This window comes from Lutra lutra, chromosome 8 (assembly GCF_902655055.1).
Source record: "Lutra lutra chromosome 8, mLutLut1.2, whole genome shotgun sequence".
In the NCBI taxonomy this organism is placed as follows: domain Eukaryota; kingdom Metazoa; phylum Chordata; class Mammalia; order Carnivora; family Mustelidae; genus Lutra; species Lutra lutra.
The window spans coordinates 11,186,155-11,211,257 of NC_062285.1; the positions used below are offsets into that span (position 1 = coordinate 11,186,155).

General features: G+C 35.7%; 1 protein-coding gene across 8 annotated transcripts in view; it reads left to right on the plus strand.

Annotated features, from left to right (window-relative positions):
- The window catches only part of ANKRD26 (ankyrin repeat domain containing 26), a 140,555-nt gene that overhangs the window by 82,551 nt on the left and 32,901 nt on the right, over nucleotides 1-25,103 (plus strand). For 7 of the 8 annotated variants that reach the window (XM_047743306.1, XM_047743302.1, XM_047743307.1 and 4 more), the window contains 8 exons: nucleotides 1,530-1,713; nucleotides 2,451-2,585; nucleotides 4,196-5,152; nucleotides 6,935-7,087; nucleotides 18,602-18,672; nucleotides 19,237-19,330; nucleotides 23,270-23,382; nucleotides 24,853-24,982. In XM_047743306.1, the coding sequence (XP_047599262.1) occupies nucleotides 1,530-1,713; nucleotides 2,451-2,585; nucleotides 4,196-5,152; nucleotides 6,935-7,087; nucleotides 18,602-18,672; nucleotides 19,237-19,330; nucleotides 23,270-23,382; nucleotides 24,853-24,982 (1,837 nt within the window). Of the gene's footprint in view, nucleotides 1-1,529; nucleotides 1,714-2,450; nucleotides 2,586-4,195; nucleotides 5,153-6,934; nucleotides 7,088-18,601; nucleotides 18,673-19,236; nucleotides 19,331-23,269; nucleotides 23,383-24,852; nucleotides 24,983-25,103 lie in introns of those variants that run through there. The other variant, XM_047743308.1, reaches the window with a different exon arrangement.

Consider the following 25,103-nt stretch of genomic DNA (forward strand, 5'->3'; position numbering starts at 1 on the left):
TGAATTATTTACTTTTCTCTACAGATGCGTAGAAGTTTGGAAATTGCTAACTTACCTTCTGAGATTTTATAGGGAAGAAAACATCTTTAGTATTGTGAAGTATGAGATTCTTCATAATAATACAGCAAGTTCTTAACAGTGAATACTTTTAATAATTTAATGAAATATTCCAAATCATAATTTTAATGACCATATAGAAATCCACCATGTGGAAACCTCATTATTTAACAAATTGAATTTTGGATTTTCCCCCCCATTTTCTATACTTTAACGCTTTAAGGAATGTCTTTTATATAAATCTGTTTCTACATTTCTGGTTACTTGGAATAAATTCTTCAATGTAGTGTTGTTTACTTAAAGTATAAAAATTTTTAGAGAAGGTCTTTGATCCTATTTTTAAATTGTTCTGAAGGAATTTTATATTAATTTATATGCCCATCAACTGTATAAAATGGCCATTTTTCTCAAGACAAAAATTTTTAAAAACTAGTTTTAAACATATGCAGTGATTAAAAGGTAAAATAGAAAATGATTACAGCTAAGTTTTTTCAGCATCTCTCTTTTATGTTGATGAAACTAATTCAAAATATGCTGCAAGCACATATTACTCTTTATTATTTACTTAATATAGATCCTGTGTTGTTATAAAAGGGGTTTTCAAAAGATTTATTAAATGGATAGTAGGGGAAACAAATAATACATTATATGTTAATTAAAAAAAAGAAAACGGATCAGGGGCACCTGGATGGCTCAGTTGGTTAAGTATCTGCCTTTGGCTCACGTCATGATCCCAGGGTGCTGGAACTGAGTCCGCCATTGGGCTTCTTGCTCAGTGGGGAGCCTGCTTTTCCCTTTCCCTCTGCCTGCTACTCCACCTTTTTGTGTTCTCTCTATCAAATAAATAAATAAAATCTTTAAAAAAATGAAATGAAAAATAATCAACAAGGTAAATTGAGAGTATTGCAGAAGAAGAAACATAAAAATCGTAGGGCAACAGATATTCGACTCCCTAGCCTAGTCCTGGATCACAGTAATCTGTGGATGTACGTTGTGTAAATGCATCTCCTGATGCTGTCTTACACTGCCGTACCTGTGATGTTTCGTGAAGTAGCAATTTACTTGTAGTGAATTATAACTTCTTTATAAACAGGAACTTCTCCTTTTAAATAGTAACTAAATTATCTCTTCTAATGGAGGAGTAATTACGAGTATGTGGAAAAAACAATAATTTTCCATTCTTTCTTGAATAATTTCAAAATTCCTTTCCCTACAATATCTTCCAGAGATGTCTCCCAGAGATATTAGTACTAAGCAGCATAATGCTTTTTCATTGCTTCTTTTCAACTATATATATAACTTTTGGAAGAGATTGAAGTGAGAAATTAAAAACATGAGTCCTAGAAAGGAAAAAAATTGAGAACATAGAAATTTCATTTGGATAATAAACCAGCATATGTGGCACCAGATCATAACATTCTGCTTTTTATTGTTTACAAAACAAATTTTAAAATAAGCACATTTATTTGCAGATTTACTTTAAAACAAGAAAAAGAAAGAAGGAGAAATGCTGAAATGTTATATGAAAAGATTCAGGAGCAACTAACAAGAAAAGAAGAGCAATATAATAAAGAAGTTGAAATGAAACAAGAACTTGAACTTAATCTTAGGACACTAGATATGGAACTGAGGACTGTAAAAAATGATTTCAGTCAGGTAAGTCTTTGATAAAAGTTGCATATTTCCATCAGTATTATTTATACTATCCCTTTGATTTAATATATATTACTTAGGTATAAAATAGATAAAAAATTAGTTTTATACTAATAGGAACTATGATATTTATAGCTAAAATCATTAATTTATTAGAATTCTTGGCTTCTCATATAAGCCCTATGTATATTTTCTGAATGAAGGGATGGAGGGTAAATTGAGATAAATATGCATGTTGGCTTTTTTTTTTTTTTTAAGATTTTATTTATTTTTAGAGAGAGAGTATGAGTACAGGAATGTGTAGAAGGGGAGGGAAAGGAAGGGATAAGAATCTCAAGCAGACTCTGAGTGCAGAGCCTGACTCAGGGTTGGATCTTAAAAGCTTGAGATCATGACCTGAGCTGAAACCAAGAGTAGGACACTTAATCAACTGAGCTACCCAGGCACCCCAGTTTGGGATTTTTTTATATTAAAATACAGGCTAAATCACCTTGAGACTATGATGGAACTAGTTAAATGTTTTGTAAAGAAATTTTATTTCACATACTATATCTACCTGTATTTTTACTCTATGACAAATTTAGCTGTCATTTAAAATAAAATTTGAGTTACTCGTGTAGGATAAAAGTCCTTGTATTTAAAAAGGCTACTTCTTTTGAACATTTTTTTTAAGTTCTCTTAAGCTTTTGACTTTTTTTTTAATGGTATCAACCAAAATCCTAATGAAAATATGTCTTTAGGTTGTGGAAGAATGGAATGATACTAAGAAACAACTTTGTCGAGAACAGGATGCCAGAATATTACAAGATGGAATTCTAAACAATCACCTTTGCAAACAAAAGGAGATAGAAATGGATAACAAAAGGAGTTCTGGGGTATTTTATTTAGTTATTTTGAAGTACATGTGTGTATGTTTTGTATGTATGTATATTTTATTTTCTGAAATTATTATTTTTTCTCTGTGTGTGTATATTTTTTCCTCCGTGTGTGTGTGTATATATATATGTATATATTTGTGTCTTTGTATATATATATTTTATCCGTGTGTGTGTGTGTGTATATATATATATGTGTGTGTGTGTGTGTGTGTGTGTGTGTGTATGTATATGTATATTTTTAAAACCAACACTGCAGATCATGGAAAGCATAGAGGATTTTTAAAGCATATATATATATATGTATATATACATATATATGTATATTTGGGGGGCATAGGGGTCAGTGGCATTTTGGGTCCAGTGGATAAAGTAATATTCTTAATTTAAATGCATTTGTCTGCAAGAATCAAATAGTGACGTTCTTAATGTCTTCATCCAAAGGGAGAGGCTTTTATTATTTTCCATAACCATAAGCTTAAAACTGTTGCAACTAACAACATACGTTTCAGTTTTCCGCAGTTATTTCCTCACCTCTCTCTCAATAGTTTAGCTTAACACTTCCACTGATGAACAGGAGGAAATGTATATAGCCTGTTCAAAGACTTTATTTTGGATGTTAGTCTCTTACTTTTGAGAAAAGTAGCAATTTGCTCCAAGGAGTATCCTATTTCATTAAAAGTTGCCTTTGAAATAATCATATGGTAATGATAATTTATTGATGAATATTTTATTCCTAATAAAATAGCTTAGTGTCTTTTTCCCTATTTTGTATTTATTACCGTTTTAAACATCATGATGAGGAAAAAAATTTATTGCAGCAGCAAATAACCTCATGATTTTTCTAAGAGCTGTATAAATTTTACCTTATTTACCATTGGTATTTTGTGTGAAATATGAGGCTTCTTTTGTCTTTATGATTTACACTGGAGAAGAGCTCCAGTTTGGTGCACGAGCACTAATAGTGGAGTTAGAAGACCTGCGGGAAGTTCTGCAGCTCACTTAATATTTTGAACCTCTCCATTCTAGAATTGTGGTAACTAAAAGAGTTCATTGATGTATGTAGAAGTGTTTATAGTACAGGGCCTAGATTTGTCAGTGATCAGTAGATTTAACTCTTATAACTGACTATAGAAATGTTAGAAAAGTAGAATTTCTATGGACTATTGTGAGGAAAAAGAATTTTAGGAAATTTAATCTGCCCAAATATATGCAGAGCTAAGGATTTTACTGTGGCATACCTATGTTAGATGTCAGACTGTAAACTTGATTCTTAGTATAGTCAGATTTATTAATCTTTTATTTCAGGCTTTCTGGGTTTGTTATAAATCGGAGAAAGACCTTTCCAATTATGAGATTCTTAAAAATTTTGTCGTGCTTTCTTTTTTCCTTGCATGCATTCATTGTCTTCAATTAAATTTTTGAAGCTTTGGGAATTTACGCTTGTATAAAGTTTGAGGTTTGGACCCAACTTTACTTTTTTCCAGTTCAATATCTATTACTGCAACCTAGTCATTGTATAAACGTAGTTTATTCTTTAATTTCAGAGGAAAATCATCATAATGTCATTTTATTGTGTTCCAACTAAAAGTCTCCTTTGTTTTACTTAGATTTCTAATAGTTGTGAAAAAGAAAAATATCTGTTGCATAACAAATACATGTTGGAGGATCAAATCGCTATGCTAAGACTGGAAATAGACACAATAAATAACCAGAACCAGGAGAAGGAAAGGAAATACTGTGAAGACATTGAAATTTTAAAAGAAAAGCATGTCAGTCTTCAGAAGACCATAAAACTGACTGAGGAAAGATTAACTAACACAGAACTCCAGCACAGTGGACAGATTAATGCTCTGACCATTGAGAACACAATGCTAAAGTCTAAACTGGAGAATGAAAAGCAAAACAAAGAAAGACTAGATGAAAATGTTGAATCGTACCGTGCTAGATTAGCTACCGCTATACAGGATTATGACCAAAGTCAGACATCAAAAAGAGACCTAGAACTTGCTTTCCAGAGAGCAAAAGGCGAATGGTTTCGTGTACAGGACAAATTGAATTTTGATGTGTCTAAGCTAAAAGAAGATAATGAGCTTCTTTCTCAGAACCTTTCTGAAGCTGAAAGTAAATTTAATACTCTGGAAACTGAGCTCCATCGCACAAGAGATGCTCTCAGAGAAAAGACTTTGGTTTTAGAACGTGTACAAAGAGACCTAAGTCAAACACAGTGTCAGAAAAAGGAAATTGAACACGCGTATCAAAGTGCACAAGATAAAGTGAGTAAATACATTGGGAAGCAGGAATCCTTAAAGGAGAGATTATCTCAACTACAGAGTGAAAATATGTTGCTTCAACAGCAACTAGATGATGCTTACAACAAAGCTTCCAGTAAAGAAAAGGTAGTAATTAATATCCAAGACCAGTTTCAGGATATTATAAAAAAACTTCAAGCTGAAAGTCAAAAGCAAGCTCTTGTAATAGAAGCAAGCAAGCAAGAGTTAATCAATGAACGTAATCTTTTAAGAGAAAGAATGTATGTGTATGAAAAGGAGAAAGTAGAAAGAGAAGTAAGTATCCAGAAAGATAAATATTTTTCAAGCTTCCTGAGAAAATTCAAAGTAATATTTGATTATGGATTATTGTTGTTACAATTATTATTTTAGAGAGAAAGAGTGCACCTGTACATGAACGGGAGTGGGTCAGAGGTAGAGGGAGAGAGAATTCCAGGAGGGCTCCACATTGGAGAGCTCTACCTCATGACCCCGAGATCATGATCTAAATGATTATAGCTGAATTTTGAATCTAGTTAAATATAAAAAATATATAGACTGTAAGTCAGCATAACTTGTATCCAGCCAATAAAAATTAGACTTGAGAGGTGCTTTATTTATTTATTTATTTTTTTTTTTAAAGATTTTATTTATTTATTTGACAGAGAGATCACAAGCAGGCAGAGAGGTAGGCAGAGAGAGGAGGAAGCAGGCTCCCTGCTGAGCAGAGAGCCCGATGTGGGGCTCGATCCCAGGACTCTGAGATCATGACCTGAGCCGAAGGCAGTGGCTTAACCCACTGAGCCACCCAGGTGCCCCTTGAGAGGTGCTTTAATTTGAATAAAATTGTTCTGTCTTCTATGAAAGTTTAAGAAGTTAAGTTGGCCGATATTAATAATTTAGTCTTATACTGCTAAAATAATAATTTTAATTCTTGTCATCACATGTTAATACCATGATGAACAGATAAATGGAAATGCTCAAAATACGAAAATGAGTATTTTGAAATTTTCAATTAAGTAGATTAACTTGACAGTTAGCTCCAGATTTGCCAAATGAACTGCATAAAAAGTACAGTATCTCAGTACTTTTTATACATATATACATAAGTATAAGTATATATTTATAAGTATAAATATATGTATATAAATATATACATATATACTTTTATACATTTATACATTTATGCAAGCTATACATGGTAGCTTTTTATACGTTTTAGGTTGGCATAATTTTATTCTTATTTATATAAATTTGAATTTTTAGTCTGAAATCATGTATCCTTATGACCTTTTAATCCTTTGAAGGCACTAACTTTTCATTAAATCATAATTTGGGATAACTGTGGTGAGCTTTAGCAAAAATATATTTGATTTAATCTTCCCACTGCTATTTATAATTTTTTAAGCAATTTTACAAATAATTTGCTCATTTCAAAGCTCAGTTACTATCATTTGGGCCTAAGTTTGTCCAACACAAAGAGAATTGTATCTCTGTAATTTATTAATTGGGCATTGGATCTCCATTTTCAGATTAATGAGGGGTGGCAGGATTCTTGTGTAGCAGGAATGGAGGTCAGGGAGAGAAGTGAAAGCCAGGTCATCTAGGGTCTTGAAGGCCATTAGAATGACTTCACTTATGATCTGAGATAGTTATCTATTAAAAGGATTTGAGCAGAGGATTGAACATGTGAGGAACTCTGACATTAATTGAAGCCTCTAATAAAAAAGAGGGAAAACATTTCATACTGTAGAATTTACCAATGTTGTTCCACCTATATACCCATTTCTTTTTGAGACTTCAGTCGATTGGGAAGCTTTGGGAAAATTCATCTGCAAGGAATGGATAGTGGGGCTGAATTAATTATCTAAGTAACATAATACTGACTAGGCAGGATAACATCTTTTTGTGTCTTTAACCAAATTCATTAAACAGCCATAATGTGTACATGTTAGGAAAAGGAGATGAATTGATATTTGTAGTGAAATTTTCCAAGTATATAGGTTAAAGTTATATATTGTTAACATAATTTAATAGTAAGATGATTTTATAAAACCAGTAACAGAAATGTCTTATTAGGTAGCTGTGAGACAACTTCAAGAAGAACTGGCCGATACCCTAAAAAAACAGTCTATGTCAGAGGCATCACTGGAGGTGACATCACGTTGTCGTATGAATTTAGAAGATGAGGTAAAAGACTTAAAGGAAAAACTGGCTCAGAGTAGGAATCAGGTATGTATGCAATGTACCATGTCAAGTTAATCTGTAGTTGGTTAAATAATATGAAGTGTTTTAGGATGTTTATTTCCATGGACCACTTCCTTCTGTATTTTCATTATAATTAATTTAGTATAATTTTAGTATCTTCACAATGTACTTATTTCTTAAACTTTGACTTTCATTCTGCTATTTTTGTTATACATTTTTTCTTTTTTTTTTTTTTTTAAGATTTTATTTATTTATTTGACAGAGAGATCACAAGCAGGCAGAGAGGCAGGCAGAGAGAGGAGGAAGCAGGCTTCCCGCTGAGCAGAGAGCCCAATGCGGGGCTCGATCCCAGGACTCGGAGATCATGACCTGAGCCGAAGGCAGCGGCTTAACCCACTGAGCCACCCAGGCGCCCCTATACATTTTTTTCTTATGGTAGTTACCCTTAGGAAAGTTGAAACTTACACATCGTTCCTCACAGAAATTGGGACTTTTTTCCTACTAAATAATTTCTTTAAAGATTTATTTATTTATTTGTGGTGGAGGGGGAATGGAGAGGCAGCAGGAGATGGAGAGAATTTCAAGCAGATGCCTGCCCAGCACAGAGCCCCATGCTGGCTTGATTCCATGACCCATAAGATCGTGACCTGAGGTAAAATCCTGAGTTGGATGCTTAACCAACTGAGCCACCCAGGTGTCCTAAATAATGTTTTTTAATGATATCTCTGTTACCATGATGAGTTAAGCCATGTAAAAGCAGAAGATAATGTTTAATAGAATGTTTCAGAAAATTGTCTTCTTTCTCATCTTCACTTTTTTGAATGGATACAGAATCTGTACTGATTTCAGGATAACTTGTACAGAAAAGTGATTTCACAAACCCGTTGAACTTAGGCATTTCCTTCATTTCCTTTTCCTTTTCAATATATAATAAATGTACAGAAATATTTAGATCATGTATACTATATACACCCAAAAGAGAGAATTAAGAAAATTATATAGATCTTGCCATTGGATTTTTTAAAAGCCTTATTGAGATAGAATGCACATTCCATACAATTTACCCATTTAATATGTGTAGTTCAATGTTTCTGAGTATATTGATAGAGTTGTGCAGCCATTACTGCCATCAAGTAGAACATTTATTTTTTTAAGATTTTATTTATTTATTTGACAGACAGAGATCTCAAGTAGGCAGAGAGGCAGGCAGAGAGAGAGGAAGGGAAGCAGGCTCCCTGCCGAGCAGAGAGCCCGATGTGGGGCTTGATCCCAGGACCCCGGGATCATGACCTGAGCCCAAGGCAGAGGCTTTAACCCACTGAGCCACCCAGGCGCCCCTAAGTAGAACATTTTAATTACCCTGAAAAGAAACCCGTAGTCCTTGCCCCCAGGCTCAGGCAACCACCAGTCTACTTCTCGCCTCTATAGAGTTGCCCATTCTGAATATTTCATATATAGGGAATCACACAAAGTGCTTCCTTTGCTTAATATTTTTGGGGTTTATCTGTGTCATAGCATATATCAGTGCTTCATTCCTTATTATCAAACAGTACTCCACTGGGGGCTAAAACCCTTGTTCATTCATCATTTGATGCACCTTTGGGTTGTTTCCACTTTTTGGCCATTAATAATGCTGCTGTGAACGTTCATTTAGTTATTGTCTGGACATCTGTTTTTATTTCCCTGCCATCACATTTTATCCTCTCAGTTAATTGGGTTGATTTCACCATCTCTCAGTCTTTTTTTTTTTTAATTAACATATAATGTATTATTTGTTTCAGGGGTTCAGGTCTGTGATTCATCTGTCTTACACAATTCACAGCACTCAGCATAGCATATACCCTCCCCAATGTCCATCACCCTCCCCTCCAGCAACCCTCAATTTGTTTCCTGAGATTAAGAGTTTGTCTCCCTCGCCAGTCCCATCTTGTTTCATTTTTCCTTCCCTACTCCCTAAACCCCCTACATTGCCTCTCAGATTCCTCATACCAGAGAGCTCATATCATAATTGTCTTTCTCTGATTGACTTATTTCACTCAGCATAATACCCTCCCTCTAGTTCCCTCCACGTCATTGCAAATAGCAAGATTTTATTTCTTTTGATGGCTGCATAGTAGTCCATTGTGTATATATACCACATCTTCTTTATCCATTCATCTGTTGATGGACATCTAGGTTCTTTCCATCGTTTGGCTATTGTGGACATTGCTGCTATAAACATTCGGGTGCACGTGCCCCTTCTGATCACTACATTTGTATCTTCAGGGTAAATACCCAGTAGTGCAATTGCTGGGTCATAAGGTAGCTCTATTTTCAACATTTTGAGGAACCTCCATGCTGTTTTCCAAGTGGCTGACCAGCTTGCATTCCCACCAACAGTGCAGAAGGGTTCCCCTTTCTTCGCATCTTTGCCAACACCTGATGTTTCCTGACTTGTTTTTTTTAGCCATTCTGACTAGTGTCAGATGGTATCTCAGTGTAGTTTTGATTTGTATTTCCTTGATGCCAAGTGATGTTGAGCACTTTTTCATCTGTCTGTCGGCCATTTGGATGTCTTCTCTGCAGAAATGTCTGTTCATATCTTCTGTCCATTTCTTGATTGGATTAATTGTTCTTTGGGTGTTGAGTATTATAAGTTCTTTATAGATTTTGGATACTAGCCCTTTATCTGATATGTCATTTGCAAATATCTTTTCCCATTCTGTCAGTTGTTTTTTGGTTGTATTGACTGTTTCCTTTGCTGTGCAAAACTTTTGCTCTTGATGGAAGTCCCAATAGTTCATTTTTGCCCTTGGTCCCCTTGCTTTTGGGGATGTTTCTAGGAAGAAGTTGTTGTGGCTGAGGTTGAAGAGGTTGCTGCCTGTGTTCTCTTCAAGGATTTTGATGGATTCCTGTCTCATATTGGGGTCTTTAATCCATTTGGAGTCTATTTTTGTGTGTGGTATAAGAAGATGGTCCAGTTTCATTCTTCTGCTTGTCGCTGTCCAATTTTCCCAACACTATTTGTTGAAGAGACTGTCTTTTTTCCATTGGATATTCTTTCCCGCTTTGTTGAAGATTAGTTGACCATAGACTTGAAGGTCCATTTCTGGGCTCTCTATTCTGTTTCATTGATCTATGTGTCTGTTTTTGTTACAGTACTATACTGTCTTGATGATGACAGCTTTGTCATAGAGCTTGAAGTCTGGAATTGTGATGCCTCCAGTTTTGTTGTTCTTTTTCAGCATTCCTTTGGGGGTCTTTTCTGATTCCATACAAATTTTAGGATTATTTGTTCCAGCTCTATGAAAACCTCGATGGTATTTGATAGGAATTGCATTAAATGTGTAGACTGCTCTGGGTAGCATCGACATTTTAACAGTATTTGTTTTTCCAATCCATGACCATGTAACGTTTTTCCATTTCTTTGTGTCTTCCTTTAATTTCCTTCATGAGTATTCTATAGGTTTCTGAAAATAGCTGCTTTGTCTCCTTGGTTAGGTTTATTCCTAAACCTAGGTTTTTTGGTGCAATTGTAAATGGGATCGACTCCTTAATTGCTCTTTCTTCTATCTTATTGTTGGTGTATAGAAATGCCACTGATTTCTGTGCATTGATTTTATATCCTGACACTTCACTGAATTCCTGTAGGCATTCTAGCAGTTTTGGAGTGGAGTCTTTTAGGTTTTCCACATAAAGTATCATATCATCTTCATAGAGTGAGAGTTTGACTTCTTCTTTGCCAATTCAGGTGCTTTTTATTTCTTTTTGTTGTCTGATTTCTGAGGCTAGGACTTCTAGTACTATGTTGAATAGCAGTGGTGAGAGTAGCCATCCCTGCTGTGTTCCTGACCTTAGGGGAAAAGCTCTCAGTTTTTTCCCCATTGAGAATGATATTGGCAAAAAAATAAAAATAAAAATAAAAAAATAAAAAGAGAGAATGACATTTGCTGTGGGTTTTTCATAGATAGTTTTTATGACATCGAGTTATGTACCCTCGATCCCCACACTATGAAGAGTTTTGATCAAGAAAGGATGCTGTACTTTGTCAAATGGTTTTTCTGCATCTATTCAGAGTATCGTATTGTTCTTGTCCTTTCTTTTATTAATGTATTGTATCACACTGATTGATTTGCAGATGTCGAACCACCCTTGCAGGCCAGGAATAAATCCCACTTGGTCACGGTGAATAATCCTTTTAATGTACTGTTGGATCCTATTGGCTAGTATTTTGGTGAGAATTTTTGCATCTGTGTTCATCAGGGATATTGGTCTCTAATTCTCCTTTTTGTCTTTGTCTTGTTTTGGGATCAAGGTAATGCTGGCCTCATAAAATGAGTTTGGAAGTTTTCCTTCCATTTCTATTTCTTGGAACAGTTTTAGGAGAATAGGTATTAATTCTTTAAATGTTTGGCAGAACTCCCCAGGAAAGCCACCCTGCCCTGGAGTTTTGTTTGTTGGGAGATTTTTGATTACTGCTTTAATTTCCTTTCTGGTTATGGGTGTGTTCAGGTTTTCTATTTCTTCCTGGTTCAGTTTTGGTAATTTATATGTCTGTAGGAATGCACCCATATCTTGCAGATAGTCTAATATGGCTGGCTTATAGTTTCTCCTAATATGTTCTTATAATTGTGCTTCCTTGATGTTCATTGTGATCTCTCTTCTTTCATTCATGATTTTATTAATTTGGGTCCTTTATTCTATTATCAAAGTCTGGCCAGGGGTTTATCAATCTTATTAATTCTTTCAAGGAAGCCGCTCCTAGTTTAATTGATCTGTTCTATTGTTCTTTTGGTTTCTATTTCTTTGGTGTCTGTTTTTATCTTTATTAATTCTCTTCTCTTGCTGGATTTAGGCTTTCTTTGCTGCTCTTTCTCCAGTTCCTTTAGGTGGAAGTTTAGGTTGTGTATTTGAGACCTTTCTTGTTTCTTGAGAAAGGCTTGTATTGCTCTATACTTCTCTCTTCAGGACTGCCTTTGCTGCATCCCAAAGATTTTGAACTGTTGTGTTTTCATTATCATTTGTTTCGATGAATTTTTTCAATTCTTCTTTAATTTCCTGGTTGACCCATTCATTCTTTAGAAGGATGTTCTTTAGTCTCCATGTATTTGGGTTCTTTCCAAATTTCCTCTTGTGATTGAGTTCTAGCTTCAGAGCATTGCGGTCTGAAAATATTCAGGGAATGACCCCAATCTTTTGATACTGGTTGAGACCTGATTTATGACCCAGGATGTGATCTATCCTGGAGAATGTTCCATGTGCACTAGAGAAGAATGTGTATTCTGTTGCTTTGGGATGGAATGTTCTGAATATATCTGTGATGTCCATATGGTCCAGAGTGTCATTTAAAGCCTTTTATTTCCTTGTTGATCTTTTGCTTAGATGATCTGTCCATTTCATGGGGGGGGGGGGCGTTAAAGTCCCTTGCTATTAGTGTATTGTTGATGTTTTCTTTGCTGTTGTTATAAACTGGTTTATATAGTTGGCTGCTCCCATGTTAGGGATATAAATATTTACAATTGTTAGATCTTCTTGTTGTACAGACACTTTTAAGTGTGATGTAATGTCCTTCCACATCTCTTATTATAGTCTTTGGCTTAAAATCTAATTTGTCTGATATAGGGATTGCCACCCCAGCTTTCCTTTGATGTCTGTTAGCATGGTAAATTGTTTTCCACCCCCTCACTTTAAATATGGAGGTGTGTTGGGTCTAAAATGAGTTTTTTGCAGGTAGCATATTGATGGGTCTTGGTTGTTTTTTTTTTTTAAGATTTTATTTATTTATTTGACAGAGACACAGTGAGAGAGAACACGAGAGAGGAGAAGGTCAGAGGGAGAAGCAGACTCCCAGTGGAGCAGGGAGCCCGATGCGAGACTCGATCCCAGGACTCAGGGATTATGACCTGAGCTGAAGGCAGTTGCCTAACCAACTGAGCCACCCAGGCGCCCGGGTCTTGTTTTTTTTTAATCCATTCTGATACCCTATGTCTTTTTTTTTTTTTTTAAGATTTTATTTATTTATTTGATAGAGAGACAGTGAGAGAGAGCATGAGCGAGGAGAAGGTCAGAGAGAGAAGCAGACTCCCCGTAGAGCCAGGAGTCCGATGCGGGACTCGATCCCGGGACTCCAGGATCATGACCTGAGCCGAAGGCAGTTGTCCAACCAACTGAGCCACCCAGGCGTCCCACCCTATGTCTTTTGATTAGGGCATGTAACCCATTTGCATTAAGGATAACTATTGAAAGATAGGAGTTTAGTGCCATTGTTTTCCCTGTTAGGTGACTATTACTGTATATTGTCTGTATTCCTTTCTTGTCTGTTACTTTTAGACTCTCTCTTTGCTTAGAGGACCCCTTCCAATATTTCCTATAGGGCTGGTTTGGTGTTTGCAAATTCTTTTAGTTTTTGTTTGTCCTGGGAGCTTTTTAGCTCTCCTACTTTCAATGACAGCCTAGCTGGATATAGTATTCTTGGCTGCATATTTTTCTCATTTAATGCTCTGAATATATCATGCCAGTCCTTTCTGGCCTGCCAGGTCTCTGTGGATAGTTGTCCTTCAAACCTAATATTTCTATTAGAATATTTCTATTCATTGTAGATTATAGACCTCTTGTCCTAAGCCACTTTCAGGATTTTCTCTTTGTCTCTGAGACTTGTAAGTTTACTATTAGATGACGGGGTATTGACCTGTTTTTATTGATTTTGATGCAGTTTCTCTGTGCCTCCTGGATATTGATGCCTGTTTTCTTCCCCACATCAGGCACGTTCACTGCTATAATTTGCTCTAATATACTGTCTGCTCCTCCCCTTCTTCTTCAGGGATCCCAGTTATTCTAATACTGTCTCGTCTTATGGTATCACTTATCTCTCAGATTCTCCCCTCGTGATCCCGTAGTTGTTTATCTTTCTTTTTTTTTTTCCAGCTTCTTTGTTTTCCATCATTTGGTCTTCTATATCACTAATTCTCTCTTCTGTCTCATTTATCCTAGCAGTCAGAGCCTCCATTTTTTATTGTTCCTCATTAATACCGTTTTTTATTTCAAGTTGGATAGAGTTTAGTTCTTTTATTTCTCCAGAAGGGAATTCTCTGGTATCTTCTATGCTTTTTTCAAGCCCAGCTAGTATCTTTATAATCATCATTTTGAACTTTAGTTCCTACACCTTACTAATGTGCTATTGATTAGGTCCCTGCCAGTCAGTATTGCCTCTTGTTCTTTTTTTTTTTTAGGTGAGTTTTTCTTCTATGGTATTTTGTGCCAGAGAAGAATAGATAAGTGAGAGAACAAAATGCTAAAAGGGTAACAATGACCCCAGAAAATGTATGCTAAACAAATCAGAAAATACCCAAAACTGGGGGAAAAAAGAGGGGGGAATATATCAGGCTGGTGAATAGAACAGAGCCTCACACTTGATTTTGGGAGTATTTTGGTCTGTTAGAAGAAACTGCCTCCCAAAATTTTAAAGAAAGAACAAGTTATATATATACAAAAATAAGGGTAAATATGATGAATGGGTGGAACATGAGTATAAGGATGAAAATTTAAAAAGATTTTTAAAAAGGAAATGGTAAGAAGTTGCTTGAAAAAAGAAAGAAAAGAAATTTTAAAAAACACCACTAGATTTATGGTATATTTTAGTCTGTTAAAAAGAACTGTATCCCAAAATTTTAATGAAAGAAAAACATAAGGGATAGAATATGACTATAAAAATGAAATTAAAAGATTTTAAAAAGATCTTGTTAAGGTACGATGTTGGTTGAAATAGGAAAGCGGAAAAATTAAAAAAAAAGAGAGAGAGAAAGAAAAAATAAAGATAATTAAAAATATTTAACTTTGGAAGAGTAGAGAATCATGGGAAAAAAGCCATAAGTTCTATGTGCTGTATGTATTCTCCTAATGCTGGAGTATTGCAGTTCTCGTTGATCGGTAATCTTGGTCTTGGGTGGATGTTCTTGCTGATCTTCTGGGGGCGGGGCCTGTTGCAGTGATTCTCACATGTCTTTGCCTGAGGCAGAATTGCACTGCCCTTATCAGAGGCCAGGCTGTCATCTGCTTGGGTTTGGTCTCGGTAGCTTTTGTTCCCTGAAAGCTTTCTGTATAGCTTTGGAGGAGGAGAATGAAGATGGCAGCTTCCCAGTCTCCAGACAGAGGAGCCAAGATCTTGGGTCCCCATTCCTCATTGTGCTCTCAGAGAAAAGCAGTCAATCACTCCTGTCTCCCTGGTCTCCAAGCTCCCTAGCCTGTGACTGAGTTCCTATCTCTGGTGCATGGCCCCATTTGGAGTCTCCAAACCCAGTAGATTCCTGCAGTGCACTGCTGCACTTCTCCTCCTGGTAGAGGCAGGGTTGGGGGGGAGTCTCCCCAGATCTGCTGCTTGTTGGGTGTCTGTTTGAAGAGTAGTGCCCAACTGTGCCTTGAATTATGGTTCATGGCAACCCCGAGCTGAGAGCCCACTCCTCGTCTCTGTCTTTGCAGCTGGCTGCCCTGCTCCAATACCTGGGAACTCTGCCACACTCAGGCATCCCTGGTCTTTCTGTGATCCAGAGGGTCCTGAGACCACACTGTCCCTTCGAGGATTCCACCCCCCCACCACCACCTCGGCCACTGAAGCCACTTCTCTCCGTGGAGCAGACTTCTAAAAGTTCTGATTTCCCACTCTGGTGTTCTATCACTTGCCGTTAGTCGGCTGATGGGGGCTCCCTCCCACTGTGGTTTATCTTCCCAAATATAGCCTCAGATTCACTTCTCCATATGTCATCCTTTCCAGAAAGTGGTCACTTTTGTGTTCATAGAATTGCTGCTTCTCTTTGATCTTCTATTGAAGATTCTGTTGTTTAGAATGGTTTGATAACTATCTAGCTGAATTCCTGGAACCAGATGAAATTTAGGTCTCCTACTCCTCTGCCATTTTGAGGCTAAAATCTTACTGCATTAAAAGTAAGACTATTTTTCTAAATGTAGAGTAAAGGAAGTGCTAAAACATACTGCAACTAGACAGAAAATATTTGTCCCATACATATGTTACTGACGAGAGAGATTTACTCTCTATTGGTAGGTAACAGATTTTTCTAATGGACTAAATGTTTGCATCCTCCCCTCTCTCAGCCTTTTACTCATCCTCTCCTTTCTGTCCTTTTAGTTGCCCTTCCTCTTGCCTAATCCTACACTATGCAGACCTGAGTCATTGTCTCTCATTCTTCATGAAGCTCTTTCTGACTGTTCTGATTCCCACTGACCTCACTCTCTTCACACTTGGTATCTAGTCTGTGCAGAACAGTTTAGTCCTTTATTTTACATTGTTTTCATTTTTTTAATGAGAGATAATTTTGTCTTTCTATGTACACATTTATCTAAGGGGGAAAATATGGGATATGTATGGTACCTATCCTTGTATAAATTGAGAATATTTTAGCTTAACAGTTTTTAGGATAAAATTAAGTCTTTATACCATATCGATAACTTCTGATTGAAAATATTGACATCACAAACTTTTATTCTAAATGTATTTTAAGCAATTGAATGCAAAATTGTGAAAGCATTTAATCTGATAGAGGAGAAGTATTCAGTCAAATGCTTGTTTCTTCCCCCCTCACTATGGAAAAATAGTCTAAATTTGTCTTTTAGCATTTTGCAGCCAGAACAGGTTTACAAATTTATAGCAGTTTACCAACTATAAAGCTCTGGAGACAGCTTTTCTTTTTTAAAGTTTGTTTGTTTATATAACTTCTGCATCCCTTGTGGGGCTTGAACTCAAGACTCAAGACCCTGGGGCGCCTGGGTGGCTCAGTGGGTTAAGCCTCTGCCTTCAGCTCAGGTCATGATCCCAGGGTCCTGGGATCGAGCCCCGCATCGGGCTCTCTGCTCAGTGCAGAGCCTGCTTCTCTCTCTCTCTCTCTCTCCCTGCCTGCCTCTCTAATTGCGTTCTCTGTCAAATAAATAAATAAAATCTCTCAAAAAAAAAAAAAAAGACTCAAGACCCCAAGATCAAGAATTGCATGTTCTTTCAAATGAGCCAGCCAAGCACCTCTGGGGACAGCTTTTCTGATATGCCATACCACATAGTCTTAATGTATTCATCAGAGTACTTGCCAAAGCAGTGTAACATAAACAGTTACTAAGATAAACAATATAAACATGAAGTGATTTGGGAACATTGATTTAGTGTCCATTAATTCCATGTCAGTTGGCTTTACCTTGTCTCTGATAGTCATGTAAATTATTTATTACTCAGCCTAGGAGGTACTATTTGCACTGTAGTCCATGAGCATTGTCCATAGAGTAGTATAGAGAGGAAGAAAGTTAAAAGTGTTACAAGTGGAAAAAAGTACTCTTGGCTCGGGGAATTGGTAAAAGTTTTTTGAAGTACTGAGGATATATTGTGGGTCTCATGGTCCCCATTTGCTGCCACTTCTGGTGGTATGAAAAACAATTTTGGTGTAACTTGTATAAGAGACCACTTTCACTGGCCTGCCATCTGCCTAAAATATCAAATATTATTAGAACATAGCATACAAGGGCGCCTGTGTGGCTCAGTGGATTAAGGCGCTGCCTTCAGCTCAGGTCATGATCTCAGTGTGCTGGGATCGAGCCCCACATCAAACTCTTTGCTCAGCGGGGAGCCTGCTTCTCTCTCTCTCTCTGCCTGACTCTCTGCCTACTTATGATCTCTCTCTCTGTCAAATAAATAAATAAAATCTTTAAAAAAAAAAAGAACATAGCATACAGCAACAATAATAATGCTAATTGCAGACACATAGAATTTGTTGTATACCATGTACCCTTCTAAATATTTCATGTATATTTTCTAATTTAATCTTCCCAATATCCCAGTATGGTAGATACTATTATTATCTTTTTTTTTTACAGAAGAAGAAACTGAAACACAGAAATTTTAAGTAATTTGTTCCAGGTCACACAGTGGAGTCGGGAATTCAGATCCCAGGTGTTCTGGTTCCTACGAAGATGTTGCTTCTCATTCTATTCCATGAAATATCTGGTTGTCACTGAAAGCATCATGTTAACTTTTATAATTGCTGGAATAGCCATGGTTATTCACATATGTGAATATTTAAAATTATAGTTGATGTGGTGCTTGGAATACAAAAATAGAAATGTTTACTATAAGGTTATTTCCTATCTTTCCCCTTTTGACCAATATATAAATTTGTAGGTTTATCTGATAAAATATAATTTAAAACATTAAAAATGTTACCTTTTAGTACTAGAGAAGTCGGTAAACTATTCTGTAGGGGGACTGTATGTATTTTAAGATTTTATTTATTTATTTATTTGCATGCTCGAGAGAGAGAGAGAGAATGAGCAGTGGGGAGGGATAGAGGGAGAAAGACAGAAAGAGAGAAGCAGACTCCCCGTAAATATTTTAGGCTTTGTAGGCCATAGGTCTCTGTTGCTGCAGCTCAGCTTTGCTATAGCCATAAATCAGTATGTAGAGGAGAGTGTGGCTGTGTCCAGTAATATTTTATTTACAAAAACACCTGATGGTGGTTTCTTACTAGATTGCCAGTACTTAAAAGTATTTCTTTTTTTTTTTTTTTTTAGTTGCAAGATGCTCAAGAACGACATGCAGAGGCTGTAATGCGTATTGAGACGTTGAAAGATCACGTGCAAAAGTACAATTTAAAGCAGCACATAAAATAACTTGAGTATTTATAAAGCAGATCAGCGGTGTAGTATGAGAAATGTATCATTTATGATAATAAATGCATCATTATTAACCTGGATGAAAATTTCAGCTTTGTGCTATTTCGAAATGCATAATTTTTGCACATTATCTTTAAATTTTACACATTAGCTGTAAAACACAACCATAAAAATGACACAATTACCAAATCTTCTACTTTTTAAATTTTTAAGAATTTATGTAGGGCCTTCAGATGTTTGTTTAGAAATTATACGGTGCTGGGATGCTTGGGTGGCTCAGTTGGTTGGGCAGCTGTCTTGGGCTCAGGTCATGATCTTGGAGTCCCAGGATCACGTTCCACATCAGGCCCCCTGTTCCATGGGGAATCTGCTTCTCTCTCTGACCCTCTCCTTCTTGTGCTCTCTCTCTCGCTCTCTCTCATTCTCTCTCTCTTAAATGAATAAGTAGAATCTTAAAAAAAAAAAAAAAGAAATTATACAGTACTTTTAAAATTTATGTGTATGTGAGAATAATTTTAAAATATACATTTTAGGCTTGAAGTTGAAAATGCCGAGTTAAAAGATACCATCAAAAAGCAAGTGGGAAAAATTGAACAGCTTCAGGAAAACACATTAAGTACATGTTCAGTAAGTCAGTCTCTTAATTTCTGTCCTATGGAAAAGGAATTTTTTTCTGTATTAGTAGTATATAAGAATATTTTGGGTAATATGAAAATTCTCATGGATAAAAATGTTTATTATATTCATATTTTTGGTACTTGGTACTAGTATAATTCCTCTTTATAGGTGAAGTTGTATGAATTCATAAATTAATAATTTTTATAGTAAGATTATAATAAAAAAGGTTGTGATAGTCTAAGAAAAGAAATATTTTATTTATTTGTCAGTGGACATTGGGTTTTGCCACGTTTTGGCTATTGTTAATAATGTTGCCATGAATTTTGGTATACAAGTGTCTGAATCCCTGCTAATATTTTTCTGTATGTTTAAAAATTACCAAACTTTGAGTACTAATTTGATCTTGAATTCTGACTTTCTCTTGTAATCTAAACCCTTCAATGAGATTTGACAATGGATTACTTTAGTAATTGTTGTGATTTGTAATTATCAATTTTTGATTTATTGTCTTCATCAAGAATGACTAGAGGTCATTATGCAAACATTTTTCTTAAAGGAATATATTTTTCTTTTTGTTGATTTTGAAAAGAAAAAGAGATGCTGGTGAAAAAGTAGAAATGACTGCTCAGTCAGGGCCTTACTTAGTAACATAGTGCTCCTAGCATTCATTGTAAGTTCAGGAACTAATTTTTTTTTCATTCACTTGAGTTAATCAGCCTTTCAGAGATTTAACAATCCAATCTCAGGAAAGATTAATATGCAATCCAGGATTCCAACTTAGTGATATGTAGTGAAAACTGTATAACTATTTACCAAGCAGAACTGGATTATCACACCATTTATACCCTCCTTTGTAGGAGAGGCTACCAGTGATTTAAGATGAAAAGACTACATTGTGAGTCTTAAGTTGGAAAATGAGGTAGATGCACGTACCACGAGTTTCTTTTAGTCACAAAAGCTGCATACTTGCGAATTTTATTCTGCAGCTATACCTCTCAAGGAAACTAGCCCATTCTGTTGACTGCTCCCTTTTGTGGCCAAAAAAACATTGAAAATTATTTTTTTCTAGATTTCATATAAATTAGTCACATTTTTAAAAAATATTTTATTTATTTATTTGACAGACAGAGATCACAAGTAGGCAGAGAGGCAGGCAGAGAAAGAGGAGGAAGCAGGCTCCCTGCCAAGCAGAGAGCCCGATTCGGGGGCCCGATCCCAGGACCCTGGGATCATGACCTGAGCCGAAGGCAGAGGCTTTAACCCACTGAGCCACCGAGGTGCCCCAATTAGTCACATTTTTTACTGTACTTTTCATTGAGCAAGTAAGGCGACAATATGTTGATAAGTGGTCTTCTGTGAATGAGAATGCCAGGAGTTGCCCCCCTCTAGTGTCATGCAGTAATCTATTAAGGAAGGTATCAAATACTGTAAAGTTTGTAAGAATATTGGTAGTCAGTCTGTAGATTCCAATGGAAATGAATTATGGTTCTGACGTAAAATTAATTAGCCACTTTAAGGTCTACCCTGTGAAACAAAAACTTAGCTTTCAACCTACTCAGTCCATAGTCCTAACTTCCTAGAAGGTTCTAATCTCATGAATCCCAGGCTAGAGACTGCCTGGGTTAAGATATTTGATAGACACAGTTTTGAGGTGAAGAATCTGAATTGGGAAGAAGAGGTAGTTCTAGGCTGACTTAAGCTTCCAAACAATATAGTCAAATATGTGTCTAAAAAGAACTTCAGAAGACTTCCATAAGATCAAGTCTCTATGGAATAGGAAATTATTAAAAAGAAAACAAAGGCAAACAATTTATAATCACCCTTGTGAAGAACCTTTGCATCCTAAAAGAAAAGCAAGACAAAGTATAATGGTCAGCATCCTAAGGGTACGGGTGCCTCATGAGATGATAAAATAACAGTAAACTCAGTAATACCAAGAAGAATCAACATAAAATGTACAAGATTAGTTATCTAAGGGCACTTGAGTAGCTCAGTCAGTTCCGCACCTGCTTTCAGCTCAGACCATGACCTCAGGGTCCTGGGATTGAGCCCTGCATTGGGCTCCCTCCTCAGCTGGAAGTCTGCTTCTCCCCTTCCCTCTCCTCACCCCATTTGTGCACTCTATTTCAAATAAATACATTTTTAAATTATTTTTAAAAATTAGCTGTCTATAAAGGTAATCCACATCAGGTAATGGTTTTTTAGTGTGTGGTTGAGGTTCCTTGCCTACAAGGAACTAGAAGGAAGTACAGATGACTTCAGTAAAGGGGTTAAGGGCTGGAAATGTAGATTAGAGAATCTAGTTTTGAAATCTCGAGATTTAAACAGCTCAGAGGATTTGAAAGGAATAGCAAGGGTCAGGGACTAAATGTATGAACTTGCTGTCATTTAGAAATAAAATGGGATAATAAGTCAAGCAGAGAGGGTCAATTATCATAAGGTTTCACTTACTTGTGGAGCATAAGGAATAACATGGAGGACATTGGGAGATGGAGAGGAGAAGTGACTTGGGGGAAATTGGAGGGGGAGACAAACCATGAGAGACTGTGGACTCCGAGAAACAAACCGAGGGGAGGGGGTTGGAGGGTTGGTTGAGCCTGGTGGTGCATATTAAGGAGGGCACGTATTGCATGGAGCACTGAGTGTGGTGCATAAACAATGAATCTTGGAACCCTGAAAAAACAATAAAAGTATTTAAAAAAAAGCGCAGAGGGGGAGGGGGAGGTCATTGCTTTCAGCTGCTGCTGAGAAGTAAAGCAGGATAAGGACTTCAAAAAAAGATCCTTGATGACCCTCAAAAATTTTGAGTTTCCAGGATTGAAACTCAGATTTTAATGTAAAAGAAGAAAATAAGTGATGAAAAGATGAATCTGTGGACGAGATGACACATTAAAGAATGTTCAGGTCCAGTGAAAGAGGGGAAGCAGGGTGATAGAAAAAGCTGCAAGAGTTAAGCTAAAATTTTTATATAATATCGAGAAGACTTGGGGCGCCTGGGTGGCTCAGTGGGCTAAAGCCTCTGCCTTCGGCTCAGGTCATGATCCCAGGGTCCTGGGATTGAGCCCCACATTGGGCTCTCTGCTCCGCAGGGAGCCTGCTTCCTCCTCTCTCTGCCTGCCTCTCTACCTACTTGTGCTACTTGTGATCTCTGTCTGTCAAATTAGATAAAATCTTTTAAAAAAATAATATCGAGAAGACTTAACTTTATTTGATGAAAAAAGTAGTTAATAGAAAAGAAGAAATTGAAATGCTTGGAGAGAATGAGAGTATCTCATCCTAAAGTCAGACGACCATCAAAACTGGTAATGGGGACTGCATAGGAATTTTTCAGAGATTGTCTTAAAAAGGTGTGATCTCACAAAACCCAGAGTATCTTAAGCTATGGATGAAAAAGTTTCTAGGGCATCTTTAGAAACTAAAATGTAAATATAGCCAGTTTTTAAAAATTTTTCATTAACCCTTAGTATTAATATGGGTAAGAACCTCTGTATTGAACAAGTAAATTTTGGCAATTTACATTCTAGAAAATTAGTGATGAAAATGTAAAACCAGTTTAAGCTGTTTGAAGAAAGGTACTTATATTTGAAATATGTTTTTATTGACATCAGGTTTATAAAACTACCTTATATTAAATTTAAAATTATAAATTACAAGCTACATTATATAAATTTAAAATTATAAATTATAATTTATAAAATTTATAATTTATAAATATAAAATTTATAATTTTAGGTTTACATAAATATAATATAAAGTTTTATAAACCTTTATATAATTATAAAATTTAAAATTATAAGTTATAATTTACAAAATTTATAAAATAAACTTGTGTTATGAACCTGTCTAAACATGTATTACTCATGAATTCATGAGAAATAATATTTTATGAAAGAAGAATGTTTACTGAGATTTTTAAAAATAATTTTCCTTAAAATTTTTCTTTCAAAGTCTGACGATGAAAAGGAACAGATAAAGAAATTTATTGAGTTAAAACAATCTCTTGAATGTAGTTTGAATCAAGAAATGAAGAAAAATGGTGAATTAGAAAAAGAGATTACTAGGTAAGACTAATATTTCAGATCACTTTAACCATTAATTACCTGATTTAACTGTAATTTTACTTTATTAAAACCTAAATACAAATTCTTGCCAGAATATTACACTTAATATTTAATGATTCCTTACAGTTCCTTTAACAGTAACAACTGCACTTTTCATTGTCCACCTTGAATAGTTTCTGCAAGTTATCTTTGTTTTTTGGTAATCTTTCCTTTTAATAGTGTTCTTCCCTTCAAACAAATATTTTAATGTCGAAAAACCTAGCTGTGTTATTGTTTAATCACATCAAAAGTTATCTTGGTTTAGCTTATTTTTTTTATTATTTTTTAAAATTTAAATTTAATTAATCAACATATAGTATATTATTAGTCTCAGAGGTAGAGTTCAGTGATTCATCAGTCTTCTAGAACACCCAGTGCTAATTACATCAGGTTTCATGTCTGTAATCCGGTTACCCTATCCTCCCACCCTCCTCCCCTTCAGCAACCATCAGTTTTGTTTCCTATGATTTAGAGTCTCTTGTGGTTTGTCTCCTGCTCTGATTTCGTCTTGTTTTATTTTTCCCTGCCTTCCCCTATGCTCCTCTGTTTTGTTTCTTAAATTCTACATATGAGGGAAATCAAATGATAATTATCTTTTTCTGATTGACTTCTTTTGCTTAGCATAATACCTTAGTTCAATCCATGTCATTGCAAATGGCATGATTTTATTTTTTAATGGCTGAGTAATATTCCATTGTACATATTTATGCACCACATCTTTGAAGGCTATTATGGACATTGCTGCTGTAAACATTGGGGTGCAGATGCCTCTTTGGATCACTTTATATCTTTGGGGTCAATCCATAGTAGTGCAATTGCTGGGTCATTGGGTAGCTCTATTTTCAGCTCTTTGAGGAACCACCATACTGTTTTCCAGAGTGGCTGCACCAGTTTACATTCCCACCAACAGTGTAAGAGGCTTCTGCTTTCTCTGCATGCCTGACAACATCTGTTGTTTCCTGACTTCTTCATTTTAGCCATTCTGACAGGTGTGAGGTGATATCTCATTGTGCTTTTGATTTGTATTTATTTCCCTGATGTCAAGTGATGCTGAGCATTTTTTCATGTCTGTTGCCCATTTGTGTGTCTTCTTTGGAGAAATGTCTGTTTGTTTCTTCTACCCGTTACTTGACTGGATTGTTTGTTCTTTGGGTGTTCCGTTTGATAAGTTCTTTATGGATTTTGGATACTAGCCCTTTATCTGATATGTTACTTGCAAATATCTTTTTCCACTCTATAGGTCATCTTTTGTTGTTGTCAGTTGCTCCCTAAGATTATAATATATTTAGTATGTTCTCAAACAATGTGAGATTGGAACAAATGAGAGATCATAATTTATAGACTTCCTTATATGATAGAACATATTATCTATTTAAATAATAAATATTTACTCTTAAAGAACCTGACTTACTCATTCTATACTTTCCACAGATTTAAGAAACTTTTAAAAGCGACAAGAAAAAAGTTAAGTGAATGTGGAAATGAAGATCTTAGTTTCCATGGAGATTTAAGAACCAGTCATGCTGAAACGGATATTCAGATTAATATGCTAAAACACAAGGTAATTTTTAATTAGTTTTGGGACTCCAGAATCACTTGGTTTTGGGAAATAAGTTACTCAGTGCTTTGAGCAGTGAAATACAGATTTGTTCTATTAATTTCATATGCCTCCTACATTTTTT